The 13395-nt window shown below is 45.0% G+C and overlaps 1 protein-coding gene across 5 annotated transcripts in view; it reads right to left on the reverse strand.

Annotated features, from left to right (window-relative positions):
* rho-5 (rhomboid-5) overlaps nucleotides 1-13395 on the reverse strand; it is a 60543-nt gene that overhangs the window by 31372 nt on the left and 15776 nt on the right. For all 5 annotated transcript variants that reach the window (XM_069137694.1, XM_069137693.1, XM_046634569.2 and 2 more), the window contains one exon: nucleotides 822-2945. In XM_069137694.1, the coding sequence (XP_068993795.1) occupies nucleotides 822-2914 (2093 nt within the window). In that variant the 5' untranslated portion in view covers nucleotides 2915-2945. The remainder of the gene's footprint in view (nucleotides 1-821; nucleotides 2946-13395) is intronic.

Genomic DNA, 13395 nt, shown 5'->3' on the forward strand with positions numbered 1-13395 from the left:
TCCGTCGGAAGTGAGGAGCTCTGGTGGTAGAGTATAAGATACGTACCTGTATAGTGTCTAATTCTCTCCTCTTTCTCTCTTTCGCCGAGAGCTGAGACAGAGAGTTTTAAGGGGCCGTTAATGACTTTTAGCTCTAGCCGAGTGCTTACTGACTGGCGGGTTGTGGGACGAGGAAGAGCAGAGAATGAAGAGAAGAATAAGACGGAGGAGGAGTGGAAGAAGAAGCAAGAGAAGGAGGAGGAGGAGGAGCTGAGCTAAGAGCCACGAACCACCGCGAGGAGTGGATAGGAAATAAAACAACCCTCGATGCTCCATTAACTTGATTGCTCCGACGCCAGAACCAACCAAGCTGCTGCCGAACCGTTAGGTGAGGGAGAAGAAGCGACTACCCGTAGCATCGGAAAAGAACGAACAGAGAACTCGACTCACCAAAATCCAAAGGGCACGCCTGGCCGCCGATTCAACGGTGAAATCAAACCATCCCACGACAGCTGACACGATATACAGAGAGAGAGAGAGAGAGAGAGTAACGCTGCAGAGTCGTCGTCACATTCGACAAGATTAATCCAGCGTAAGGTTCAAAAATCTGTTTCCAACAACTATCACGTGATTATCAAATCACCTGACTTTGCATAGACTTCGCAACAATTGTGGTAAGATTTGATGTGATTTCAAAAAATCTCATTGTCATCCACGAGCATCGTCGTGTGGTATTTTTAAACATTTAAAAACAATCGCACACCGAATTATCTATTTCCTCTGGAAGATCAGTAAAATTATCGCTGCCGTATATTACAGTATAATTAAAAAAATGAACTCACCAAGATGTATGCTGGGTGTTGTTGTTGTTGTTATTGTTGTTGTTGGTGTTGTTGTTCTGATTACCCCCGGAGTTTCGTTCGCTAGATATATTGACACACTGATTCAAAGACCTTCTTGAATTGTTGCAACAAGCAGACCTCTGACTGGATACCGCACCCTGTTGCACGACCGATGAAACACTGTGTTCGCAGCACTGTTGATGTGAGGTTTGATTAATCCTCCCGGAATTACCACTACCGGGAGCACTACCACCACCACTCCCTATCACTTGACCTGCACCGGAGAACTCATTGTTATTCCCCTGTCTAGTTTTTGGCCTTAGTAAAGGTGACGTAGAAAACTCTCCCCGCTGATTGGAGTTCGAGCTACTGGTCGAGCTTGACGATCCCGGACTTCCACCGAGGCGACTAGCCGGTGGCGGAGCGGTGTAACCGAATCCTCGAAACCCTCGATAATGGGACTGATGGTGATAGGGATACCCGGGTGGCGGGGGTAGCCGATAATGATGATGGAATCCCAGATCCCTCCGCATGTACGGGTCCCCGGGATCGGCGGCCGGGACGTAACGGTCCGTCGGCGTGTGGGCCGACGGAGTGACGTAGAGATCGACGTAACCGGGGTAAAGGATCTCCGGCGGTGGCTGTGGCACGTACCTCTCTACCGGTGTGTGCGCCGAGGCGTAGGCGCGGTCGGTACCGGTGGCTACCACGCGCCCGGTGGACGGGAAACGCTCCTTGGGCTTCGGCAGGGACAAGTAGGCCTTCTCCCTGCCGGGTGAGCCGTGAAATCGCTCGATTCTGCTGGTCCGCTGATCGGGGCCTGAACTCTGGGACCAGCCGGACTGCTGCTGCTGCTGCATAGCGGCCGGACTCTTGTACTTCTCAGGCTGGTTCTTGGCGCTCCTAGCGCCACTGGGCGACGAAGGAGGGTGCTCGAACCTAGATTGATGCGCGCCGTACCGCTGGGCCAGAATTTCTCCGAGCCGATCGCCGGCGCTGGTTGAGTACCGCTGCAGGTCCTGATGGGCGGGACAAGCGGCGGGTGACGACGATGCCGAATACCTTCTAGCGGCTGAGGATTGGCTCTCGGTGCTCGACGCGTACCTCTGGAGGGCACCCTCTGGGTTCGGTGAGCTCGACAGGTATCGTTCGAGGTATGCCGAGTTCCTGTCGTGCCTCGGCGAGGCGGTGGGCTGGGATTGGGCCTTGTCGAGAGGGCGGGTGGCGAAACGGTCCGAGTTGAGGCCCGGGTGGATCGGGGAGGGAGATAGCAGCCGCTCGGATAGGGGGAACCGAGAGCCTGCGTCCTTGGGCTGCGAGGCGGGGCAGGCGAAGCTCTCGCTCGGGGTTGGCGACAGCGGGGGCGGCGGTATGAACCGGTCGTTTGCCGGCGCCGGCGACGGCGGCGAAGGGAAAATGTCGGCGACGACGATACCGCCGACGGGACTCGCGTAGTGACCCTCGTCCTTGGGGACCACCGAGGCCAGGAAGTGGTGCTGCTCTCCGTAGATCGCGAACCGGTCCCCCCGGGCGAGGCCGAACTGGTGGTAGCCCTGGAGTCCCTGGAGACCGAGGTACCGGTCCTGCAGGTAACTTCCGTCGGGCGAAGGCTGATCGGGCTTTTCGTGTTGCTGGTTGTACCGGTGCAGCTCGCGAGCCGCTCCGCCCCCCGAATATCGGGGCCCCGCATGCTCGCCGTCGAGAAATCCGACGCGATCCTGATGCTGGAGGTATCGCTCTCGGTCCCCGGGAGCCGGCGAGGCGCTCGACGGGTGCGGCGAAGATCCTCCGCTACTTTGCTGCTGGTGCACATTTCCGTGGTGCACGTGGTGCACGTGATTGTGATGCAGGGGGTGCGACGCGTGCAGCAGTGACGTTTGCTGCTGCTGCTGGTGGTGAGACTGTAGTGATGATGCGGATGGCTGGGGGGGCAGGTGGGACTGCAGTGACTGTGCTGGCTGGGACTGCGATAATGACGATGACGATGATGAGGATTGGGACGATGCCGTTGAGCATGGCCCGAACTGCGTGGTGGCGGTGTGCTGGTGCAACAGGAGACGTTCTCTTCGGCCATAGTCGTCGTCCGTCGGCATCCTGGTGGCCCGGGGCCCGCTGTCAGGACATCTGAAACAAGCGTCAAGACATTCTGTATTCATTTTCCGGTCTTTTATGGAATGCTTGTATTCGTTATGTACGAGAATATACGTTGATATCGAATATACATGGACAATTATTACCACAGGATAGTTGAGTCAGTTATAGTGAACGACGAGACAAATGTATACAATGTAATCGTCCAAATTAATAACGTTGTCAAATTTTTGAAAAATAAAGAAGATACATGACGAATTATGAATAGTTCCAAAAGCTGCTGATTATCGCTGATAGAAAAAAGGAGTCAGGAGTTTGAAATTTTATCGAAAACGATAGTCGTCCGGAGGCATCGTTATAGACCCGGTATCACAGATTCGTGCATTAAGTTTCATACACCTACTACACCGGTATAATAACATGTGAGAGATTGGAGAATAGGAACAATGGCGCGTTGGTCCCTCGGCTGCGGAGTGGTGTAATGTAGTGGTTTACTGCTGGACGGAGTAGGTAACCAGCAGCCATCCGGCGAACGGACTGCAGCGAAGCGACACCCTGGGGACACGGGATATAATCTATTCGAGCAGAGAACTAGAAAAACAAAGAAGCCCAATATCCCGTCCGTCCGCCAAACACACAATACCCATGTGTGAATGCCCATACCCGTCATCCCCGTACGCAATGAATTTCGCCAAAAGTTTCATATACATACACAGCCATGATCAATTCCTGAGCATAGTACCCAGTGGTCCTGGAAATGTCCTTCAATTTTCCTTGTCCTTCAAAAGTCCTGAAAACTATCCTTAAATGTTTCTAATGCCATGGAAATGTTCCATGTTCAATGTCCTTGAATGACTTGAAAATGTCTTGGAAATGTCCTTGAATATGTTACGGATTTTTCACTGGACATCATGCCGGGGCATTGAAACTGACTGGAAATTTCGTTATTTGAGTCTTTCTCTCTTCTCGGATAGAAATCGTTCGCGGCCTTACAGAAGAGGATCGATTTTACAGTTGCTTCGCTGGTGCCTTGACCCAAAGCGCGTTTTAAGGATAAGACGAATAAGTTCGTGGCGTGGAACGCGGACGGCTTGCAAACTATTCGGAATTTCTCGACTGCTCATGGGAGGGGGGCATTAGCGAGGAATAAACCGAACCTTAAGAACCATATAGGATATGCGGTATCCTGTACCAAAATTCCTCTCACTCGCACTGCTGCCCTCGTTTCTCCCTGGCGAGAAGCCCGGTTGCTGTGGGCGAAACTAGTTGGCAAAATACAGAGGAAGGATGAGAAGCATCGGGCGAGGAAGGTTGTTCGGCGGAGCACGCAGCTGTCAGTTCTCATCAATACGTCAGTACACCGGCCCCTTTATTATTCTCCGATCCTTCTCCTTATTCCACCTTCCATCCGGGCTCCCAGGTTCGGAGATTACGAGGAGATGATGCGGGAGCTTCGGCCTGGGAAAACAATTTAGCAAATCGCTTGTTTTTCCCGGAAAACACGTACAGCCCGAACGCATTCGTCGAGGCGAATCTAGTGAGTCCTCGATCACTCATTTCGGATCATCAGTTCTCGAGATATTCAACTTTGAAGGGTGCCGCTAGCGCGACTGGAGCGATTCGCTCGCGCTAATGACACCTCCAAACCGTACTATCTAGCTATCGAATAGCCCGAATTGGGCGAGTAAGGGCTCGTTGAATTCGTCTCGATGCCGGCAGTCGTACGGCGGTAATGAGAGCGCCGAGATCGGCGATTTAAAAAAGGTGAGGAATAAATCGAGCGCCGAATTAGATGTGGGAATTTACCCGTGTGCTCGTCCGGATAAAATCAGGCTACAGTAATTCATCTCGCCCGGGGGTTGCCTTGAATTTACGTTTAAACCGACGAAGCGCAGATACACACAGAGGAATAAATATATGGTACGAGATTATTATTGGAGGAGTCGTAGGAATCCCCTTAGTCGGTTGGCGGTTGGTATTTTAATCGCGGTCCTATCTGAGCTTTCCTGCTTGTTTCAGAATCCCTTCGAGAATTCCCTCCCCCCACACCCTCGTCTCTCTCCTCTCTCTCTCGTAATATTCCACCACGCATTCCCGAGACTTCTGCTGTTGCTGCTGCAGGGGCTGAAGAGCTCGTCGAGGGAGGCTCGATACCGCGCGTCTATATATATATATATATGTAGGCGTGTGTGTGTGTGTGTTGCAAGAGAGGTTACCTGCGATATATCCCACATATCTACACGTACATACATACGTGAAGATACATATATCGCGGGCGTATTTCATCCTTATCGGCAAGAGGGACAACCTTTTTATCATGCATACGTATATATATATAGGTGTAATATACCTATATTACCCTGCAGCACGAAACACTCGAGCAAACAACAACCCCGTCATCCTGCAACCTACTCTTCTTTTTTTTCGCGTTATTCTTACTCGGAATTCCCTCCTCGTTTTTTCAATATCATTTTTTCTATCCCACTTAGCCATTTGCTCGTCGATTTATTTTTTCGCCATTTTTCCTCTCTCCTACCGTAAAAACCATTGAAGAACAATTCTAAACCAGCACTTGCATCTCTTTTTCTCTCCCCTGTCTCGAATTAGCGTGAGGAAATATATGTTCACGGGGGTGGCAAAGAGAAGTGAGACTGAACCGCGACGTCGCTGTTATACGAGGTAGTTCGTTACACCTCAGGACTGTAAGATCGCGATTAAACGTATACTAGGAATATTATACAGCACATGTGGGGCTTCGGGTTATACGGTTAACTTTGTTAATAGGAGACGCGATTCCGTAACACCTACACACGAATATATATATATATATACATATATATCAGACGCACACCTTATTATACGGTACCCTTTATATACCTATACGTTACAAGCTAATTGCGCAAAATATTAAATGATTGAGTTTTAAAAAAAAGTCGCATCATATATTAATAACTGATGGAGAAAGATAAATTTTTTCTATTCATTTTGCTGTTTTAAAAATTTTATTACACCTTTACTCGTAACAAAGGAGACACGTGATTGCGACGGTAGACTATGTCCTAAAATTTCTCTACGTTATACCGATTTATACGTGTGTTTTCAAGGGGCGGAGATGTGGAAGGAGTAAGGGAGGGCCAAGGGTGAAAATTGGGGGTTAAGATCGTGGTAGGAAACGCTAGTTGGTCACAGAGCGTCCTTAATTAATTAGCGCTAATTATCAGACGTGCCCGAGTACCAGGAAGCTATCCCGAGTTTCTAGATGTTGCAGCTGGGGGTAGAAATGGGGGGGAGGGGGAGGAAGATAGCGGGATGTAGTAACATCTAGAATTGGACCGAGATCCAAGCTACCCGCGACTTCCGGCCGGCGGTGGTGCTATGCGGTGTGCATCGGGCTACCCGGACAAGAGGTAGAGACCGAGAACAAGAGGAAGAGGGACAAGAGAAGGACGGAAAGAGAGAAAGAGAGATGGCACGTGACTTATTTGACAAACCGCAGGGACGTAATGATAACGGTAATTGAGGTTGTCGCGAGTTGGGGAAAATTTTAGATTACGTAATTTTTTTCCCATTATTATTATTATTATCGGAGGTACAACTAATTCGGAAAGTCTCTTACAAGGTGGAGAATTCGGTGAAACGAATAATTTCACTATATTACTTGACGTACTTTTGGTAGAAAAATGTATTTTGTTTTTAGTTTCATTTTTCTATTTTATCATACAAATGTCGGATTATCGATTTTGCTGTTCCATGTTTTGACCTTTTTTCACATTTTGTCTTTCCGCATTTCGACTTTCCATGTTTTCAATTTTCTGCACTTAAACTTTTCACATTTCTCAATTCTACGAATAAGATTTTCACGTTTATGAAAATTCTATATACCGTTCCTTCTATCAATCATCAATTCAAGTATTTTACTCCCAACCCAATCCAGATAATTGCAACATCATTTACACGCCTACATATCAATCGTGTAATTTTTTCTCGAGGTTTAAGCACCTTGTAAATATTATACGTTTCATTGAAAAATATCAAGTTCAAGTTTAAAAAAAGTTTAACAAAATTCAGAAACTGAGTATTCAAATATTTTCAACTCTCGTGTAAAAAATAAGAAAAATAAAATAAGAAAATGTCAGCCAAGAGACGAATGAAAAAAAAAACAATGTAGAGTAAAACGGCGAGACGAAACCTACAACAGTCCCGTTGTAAATAAAATTGTTCCTTCTAATCCAGTAGCGGGAACCTTCCACCATCCAAGTTCCATCCGACGCACAACAGGAGCAGCTACAACGATTTTATCGTCTCCAATTCGTTCTAATGTCATTTCGTATAAACTCTTAGGAGATTTAGGAGTCCCTTGGGCACGATGAGGCCGCGAGGTGCGAGGCTTTCCAGGGCTCCGTGGGAGAAGCGCCGGTGGGTTTTAGGGGTGTTACGTAAGACACGCCAGCCAGTCGGAGCTCTTGCGATAAACCTATGCCACTGCACGAATGTGTCTACGTCGTACCCGGTATCGGACGAGTATTCAAGTTTTTGGGTCCGAGGCCTCTGCTGAGCTAAATGATAGGCAACTTTTGTTTCTCAAATCGAACCTTTAATTTTTTTCAATCGCATGCTTCTTATTTCTCGTTGAAAAGTGAGCAAGTTTTATGCCTAGTCAATTTAAAAAACAAAATTTGGGCCTCGATCGACCCAGCAGAGCCCCCGGACCCAAAAACTGGGACGCTCGTGTGACGTTCCCTTTTATATTATACAACAACCGTTGTTCGAAACATTTTTCACTTTGATGCTCAGTTTTCGATATATTTCAGCATACTTCTCAAAATTGGACAACCCTGTATAAAGACGCGCACACGCGAGTTTTGCAGCGTATAACAGGCTGCTAGATTTTGCGTCTCGGATCTTAGATAGTGTTGGACCTTCGTTGCAGGGATCTAATTCGGTTGCAGAATTTACATAGACCTATTAGTTGGCAAATCATTAATTTCACACGAAACATTATACAGGCTATAAAATATATCTCATACCTGCGGTAGCTGTATTATAATTCAGATAACTTGAGACTCGAATTGAAATTTCTTTTGTTTCAAAAACGGTATTAATAACAACAAGGGGAATTACGAGAATATTGATGATATTATACGTATACAAAGAAAAAAGACACTTTAGTCTTCATTTTTTCAATGGAAGTTTCATTCAAAAAATCTTTTTTAATTAAAACAAAAAAAAAAAGATGAAAAAAAAGGGAAATGCATGAAATAAAATATTGCCGTTGGATAATTCGAGTCGCGACTGGAAGAACCGGAGAACGAAGTTCGCGCGATGTGAAGGGTGGGCGTATACTTATCCTAGCCTGTATTATACAGGTATAGTCATCAGATCCTTGAAGGAATCGGAGGGGATTGGAAACGGGATATTGCGATCACTGATAGACCAGGGAAAGCGAGAGAGAGAGAGAGAGAGAGAGAGAGAGAGAGAGACTCGACTCTCACTTGCGGGGCGGTCTCGCTATCAAATTGATATGCTGGCTGCACGTAAGCCAATATCAATAAGTTCGGATTAGAATCGTGGTCCATGGAACCAAACTGCTTCTTCCATCTTCGATCGCATACACAAGTCATAGCTTTGGTACATATACCTGAGTAGAAATAGGGCTTGTAAATAAATTTGTACGTCAGCTTGGATGGTCTAAGATAATACCTATTTTTAGGAGTTTTATTATTTTATTTATTTATTTATTTAATTATTCATTAAAATACTTGGATCAATTTGAATTTAACGATTTTATTACTTATAGTTTCATTGTGGACTTTATTATGGATTTGTTTCATCGATTGGATGCGCAATTTTTCCATTTTCGTGCATACGTATTGTTGTTAAATTGTGTTTTTCAATGTTTGCGTAACGTTGATCACCGTAATTGTATAATTTTTATCACACCGGAACGATATGTATTGTAAATGTTTGAAATGCAAATGGATACGCGGGACAAAAATTTATTATATACGTGTTTTACGAACAGGAAAAGAGTCAAACGGCGAGAGTCGGAAGGAGGGTCACGCGAATGGATAACTTATAACTCTCTCTTTTCCTCCCCTAATTTACAAACCGTTTCACGTAACGAGAAAAACTAATTAATCAACCTCTCGAGCCACTGCAGAGCGAACCTATTTTGTTCTCTTTCTTCCGTTCAGTTTCTGTACAAATATTTGTATCTGCGATGAAAAAATAATTCAAAACTACCTGAGAAATATCGGGTGTGATATTAAATTAATTATACATTCAAAAGTGATTTAAAATATTGCAGGTAGTATTTTACAAAATTTTTTAATCTATTCTTCGTTGCGTTTTTTTTTTTTTTGTTTTTTCCCCTAAAATTTCACAAACTGTTCAACGAGAAATGACTTCGAAAACTTGTTATCGATGAAATCTCAATTGATTTGATATTTTATAAATCAAATCTGTACAATTAGGGGGTGGGAATAAATTTTCACATACATATAATCGAGAGAAAATGTAAAAACTTATATGTACCTACAATTTTTATTCGCAAAAGTTAATCGTCTTTGAATTGAAAATAAAAATTAACAGGAAGATAAACCCGCATAATGGTATTGAAATTAATGACATATAGTGGTTGTATGAATAAAATACCGAAATTGACTTGGCGAATTGAAAAAAAAAAAAAAAAAATTACGCCACGTTGCCGATGTGATAAATAATTTAGAAAAGCTTGCGAATTCGCTCACCACTTATTAAACATCGAATAAATAGGAAAACCTCGTTTCACTCACTCACGCGTTTATTTGTTAACAATCAGGTACGCAGACCCGTTTCATTACACAGCTAGCAGTAGGTGATAAATTTTCCTTGGCGGGTTGGGGTTTCCTCTTTTTTTTTTTTTTTTTCAATATCTCTCATTCCCCCGAAGGGCGCAATATTTAAAATTACCAATTTAGTGATAATAAATGGTTCGGCGCTGCGCTGCAAGCGTCAAGAGGGAAGGAATTAATAGTAGGTACCTACCAGCCTCTCTCTTTCTTTCTCTTTCTCTTTTTATCTCTCTAAGGTACACATACAGTGGTCGTGAAATTCGGCTTATATAACCCAGAGAGAGAGAGAAGAGGAAAAAATTCCGTCTACGTCACTGGCTCGTGGCTAATTTCAAATTTTTAACATCCCAAACCACTCTTGGCTTGCTCGATCTACGAGAAAGAATTATATTCTTCATCCACCTAACGTTACCTGCTCGCCAAACACGAGAAAAATTTCCGAACGATCTGTCCGTTTATTTTGCGTGTGGAAGAAAAAGCGAAAGAAGATAATAATAATAATAATAATTGTAACGATAACGTTGTTCTCGTCCAGTCAAGAGTATTATTGATAATAATAATCACAACCAGTGCCGCCGTTTGTGTCTAATAATCCGATACGACCAAATGAGCACAATCAGAAAAAAACATATTTAGCAATTTATTTTCCCTTATCTCAATTTCGTTGTTCCGCTAATTTCGGAGATAATTAATATTTGCTGAGTAGACACAAATGTGTATATATATATATTTTTTCTTATTCCTCAAATCTTTCCTCAAAGATTTCGAAAATATTTCGGTCATAATACATCTCTGTAGAAGAAGAATACTTCCGCGAATTTAACGGGGTTGATACGTTGGCACTCCGCTTGGATATATTTGGCAAAATCTTTGCTGTTGCAGCAAAAATTTTTTCTGTGACTACATAAACACTGATATTTGCTAGTTCAGCTAATTACTTTTGTTCGTGTAAACGTAAATGCGAACGCGAACTTGAAATCGTTTTTTCTTCTTATCTTTTTAATACCTATGAGCGTTAATAAAGAAATCGACAGTAGGTTATTTAATTAGCAACAAACTAGAACTAATTTACTTTACTTGATTTTTGTAATTCTGCTCATTCGTTTGCGTCAGCTTAATACAAATAGAATTTGATTAACGTTCGTATTAGAAAAAAATACGTGCAATCCGGTCGTCTTAGTTCGTCCTTTAATTTTTTTTTTTGCGAAAGATCTATAATCGCTTTATTCAACCGACGACCAGCAATACAGATCGCCGAGCTATCTTGAAAAATTTGTTAAAAACTTTCGTACCCCATGATCGATGTAACGAAAATCCTCAATTGATATAAAACAGAGCTTCTCGCATTTTCAGGAAAAAAAACGACGTTCTCGATCCGTGTGAAAAATCTTTCTTTAACGTTCCACTATCCTACCTCTTCGCGGGTTTTATTTCCGTAGGGAATACCGCCATCGTCGTTTCGTCGACACAGTGAACGACGAGAAAAAGTATGAGAAGAATTAAGAGCGCCGATGAAGAAAGGAAGAAAGAAGAGGGTGGTAAGTCGGCATTGTTGCACCACCGGACAGACACACGACCACCCTCACGTTCGCGTTACATAAGATCGCGAAATGTGCGGCAGCGGTGGGCAAAGTGAGCCAGGCAATTAGCGGTGTCCAACTTTTGACGGCGGAGATGGTACTGGTGGTTCCCAGCTTCTACGTCCCTGCAGCGTTTTACACACACACACACACACACGTCATGCCGTGGCCATTGCGGAGAGAAACACGGACCATGCAGGTAGGTACGGGCATGCGAACACTCGCCGACTCCTAACAATGAGTAACTGGGTATCCCGCAGCACCAGCAACGGAACACGGCAGAAATGCGTGCGAGCATGAACAACCCTCGCGCCCGTTCTTCCTCTTCCCTCTTCCACCGACACATAAATTAATACTCGCCACGGACTTGCAACAAAGGGTTAATTTAACGGGGGAAAATCGCACCGATGCTGCTGATGCAGCTGATGCTGCTAACGCTGCTTCACGCTTGCACGAACGTTGGAAGCATGGAAGAAGGGGACACGATGGCTCTGATAGCTGGCTGAAAGTACTTCCGCGATATTACGTAGGTGTGCTTCGTGCGATTCCTGTATCTTCATCCTTTTTCACTCGTTGTTACCACCGCACACGCACACAGATGCATACACACATCCTGAAGTAGGAATTACCGGGATACGGAGACTGCCGCGCTTCTCTCTCTCTCTTTCTCTTCACTCCATTCTCATCGTCAGACTCAATTTCCCTCTTGTTGTTATCGCTGGTAGTGCACCGTGCACGCGTACGAACACCGCAAATTAGAAACACGAAAACTCACCACTTCCCCCGATGTTGGTATTACACCTTATATACCCGGTAGACGGTTTTCTCTCGTAAGACAGTCACCGGGTTAACGAAACACACATTTTGCAATGGGAAGGGTAACTACGATGATTGGTTTCTCGCTCTTTGGTATGATTCCATTAGACACTCTTGTTTCACAACTTTGCGGTAGTGTATACCAAGATTTATCGCTTCAGCGCGGTTAAAGACCATTTTATAGTCCATCGCGACGTGCTGCTTGACATAAGCAGTCGAAGAGTAAGAGACGAAGGTACCGACATAGCTCGTCGGTGGATTACCTCCTTACCTGACCTTCCGCCGCTCTTTCGCCTTCCTTTTTTCATCCCCACTAGTTTCTTTTCAAATCCCGAGCCCATCCTGCAACATCTTTTATATCCAAACACCTCGCTTGGTGGGTACGACACACGTATACGTGTACCGTGTAGGTACCGTCGTGTATTTTTAGGGTGGCAAGGATTCTGACCAATTTCGCGAACCGGAAATAACTTTCGCCGGGTAGGCGAACCACCTTCCACCACCTTGTACTACCCACGCATCGGGAGGCGTAAGAGAGGGTCGGTTTCCGGGGGTTCACAAAGCCGGCGGGATGAAGAAGCATTATTATCGCTGTAGTCGAGTATGGCAAGGTGCGTGTACCAGTTTCACCGCTGTTATACGCGATACTATACAGAGGAAAGTTATCGCGATGAGAATTCGGAGGATTTTCGTCCATTGAATTACGCCTCGTAACGGTTCTCGTCACGCCATCTCCGTTGATCCAAACAACTGGTTTCCCCCTCACGTTTTCCCGCAAGAGCTGTGTCTCTGGACACTGGGCGTGGTGCTGTTCACCACGTAGTTCTACCCCCGTAGAGGAATTCATCCCTTGTCGACTACGCGACTGGACGGTGACGATGATGCAAATTTGGAGAACGATTTACCCTTTGATCGTGTCGAATCCGCGTCCGATTTCAATTTGCAGTTATACCCAACTACGTGGTACTGATTTAATCGTTCCGATGATCAACAGATGAGCAAATTACGTTCTACTCAGTCACGACGACGACGACGACGATAATGATGATGATGATGATGATGATGATGATGATCGTTCGTTATAGATATTCAAGATTGCGGTTCAACGATCACAAACGCGGTGCAGCAGAAGCTGTGCGTGCATTTATGTTCGATGATCAGGTTGTCGGTTTGGAATGTGAAAGAGCAGAAGTGTGACTCATGAATATAACCTGCACCAGACTACTTCGTGTTGATAATGGTTAATCGGGGAAA

Source organism: Neodiprion pinetum, chromosome 7, assembly GCF_021155775.2.
Source record: "Neodiprion pinetum isolate iyNeoPine1 chromosome 7, iyNeoPine1.2, whole genome shotgun sequence".
In the NCBI taxonomy this organism is placed as follows: Eukaryota; Metazoa; Arthropoda; class Insecta; order Hymenoptera; family Diprionidae; genus Neodiprion; species Neodiprion pinetum.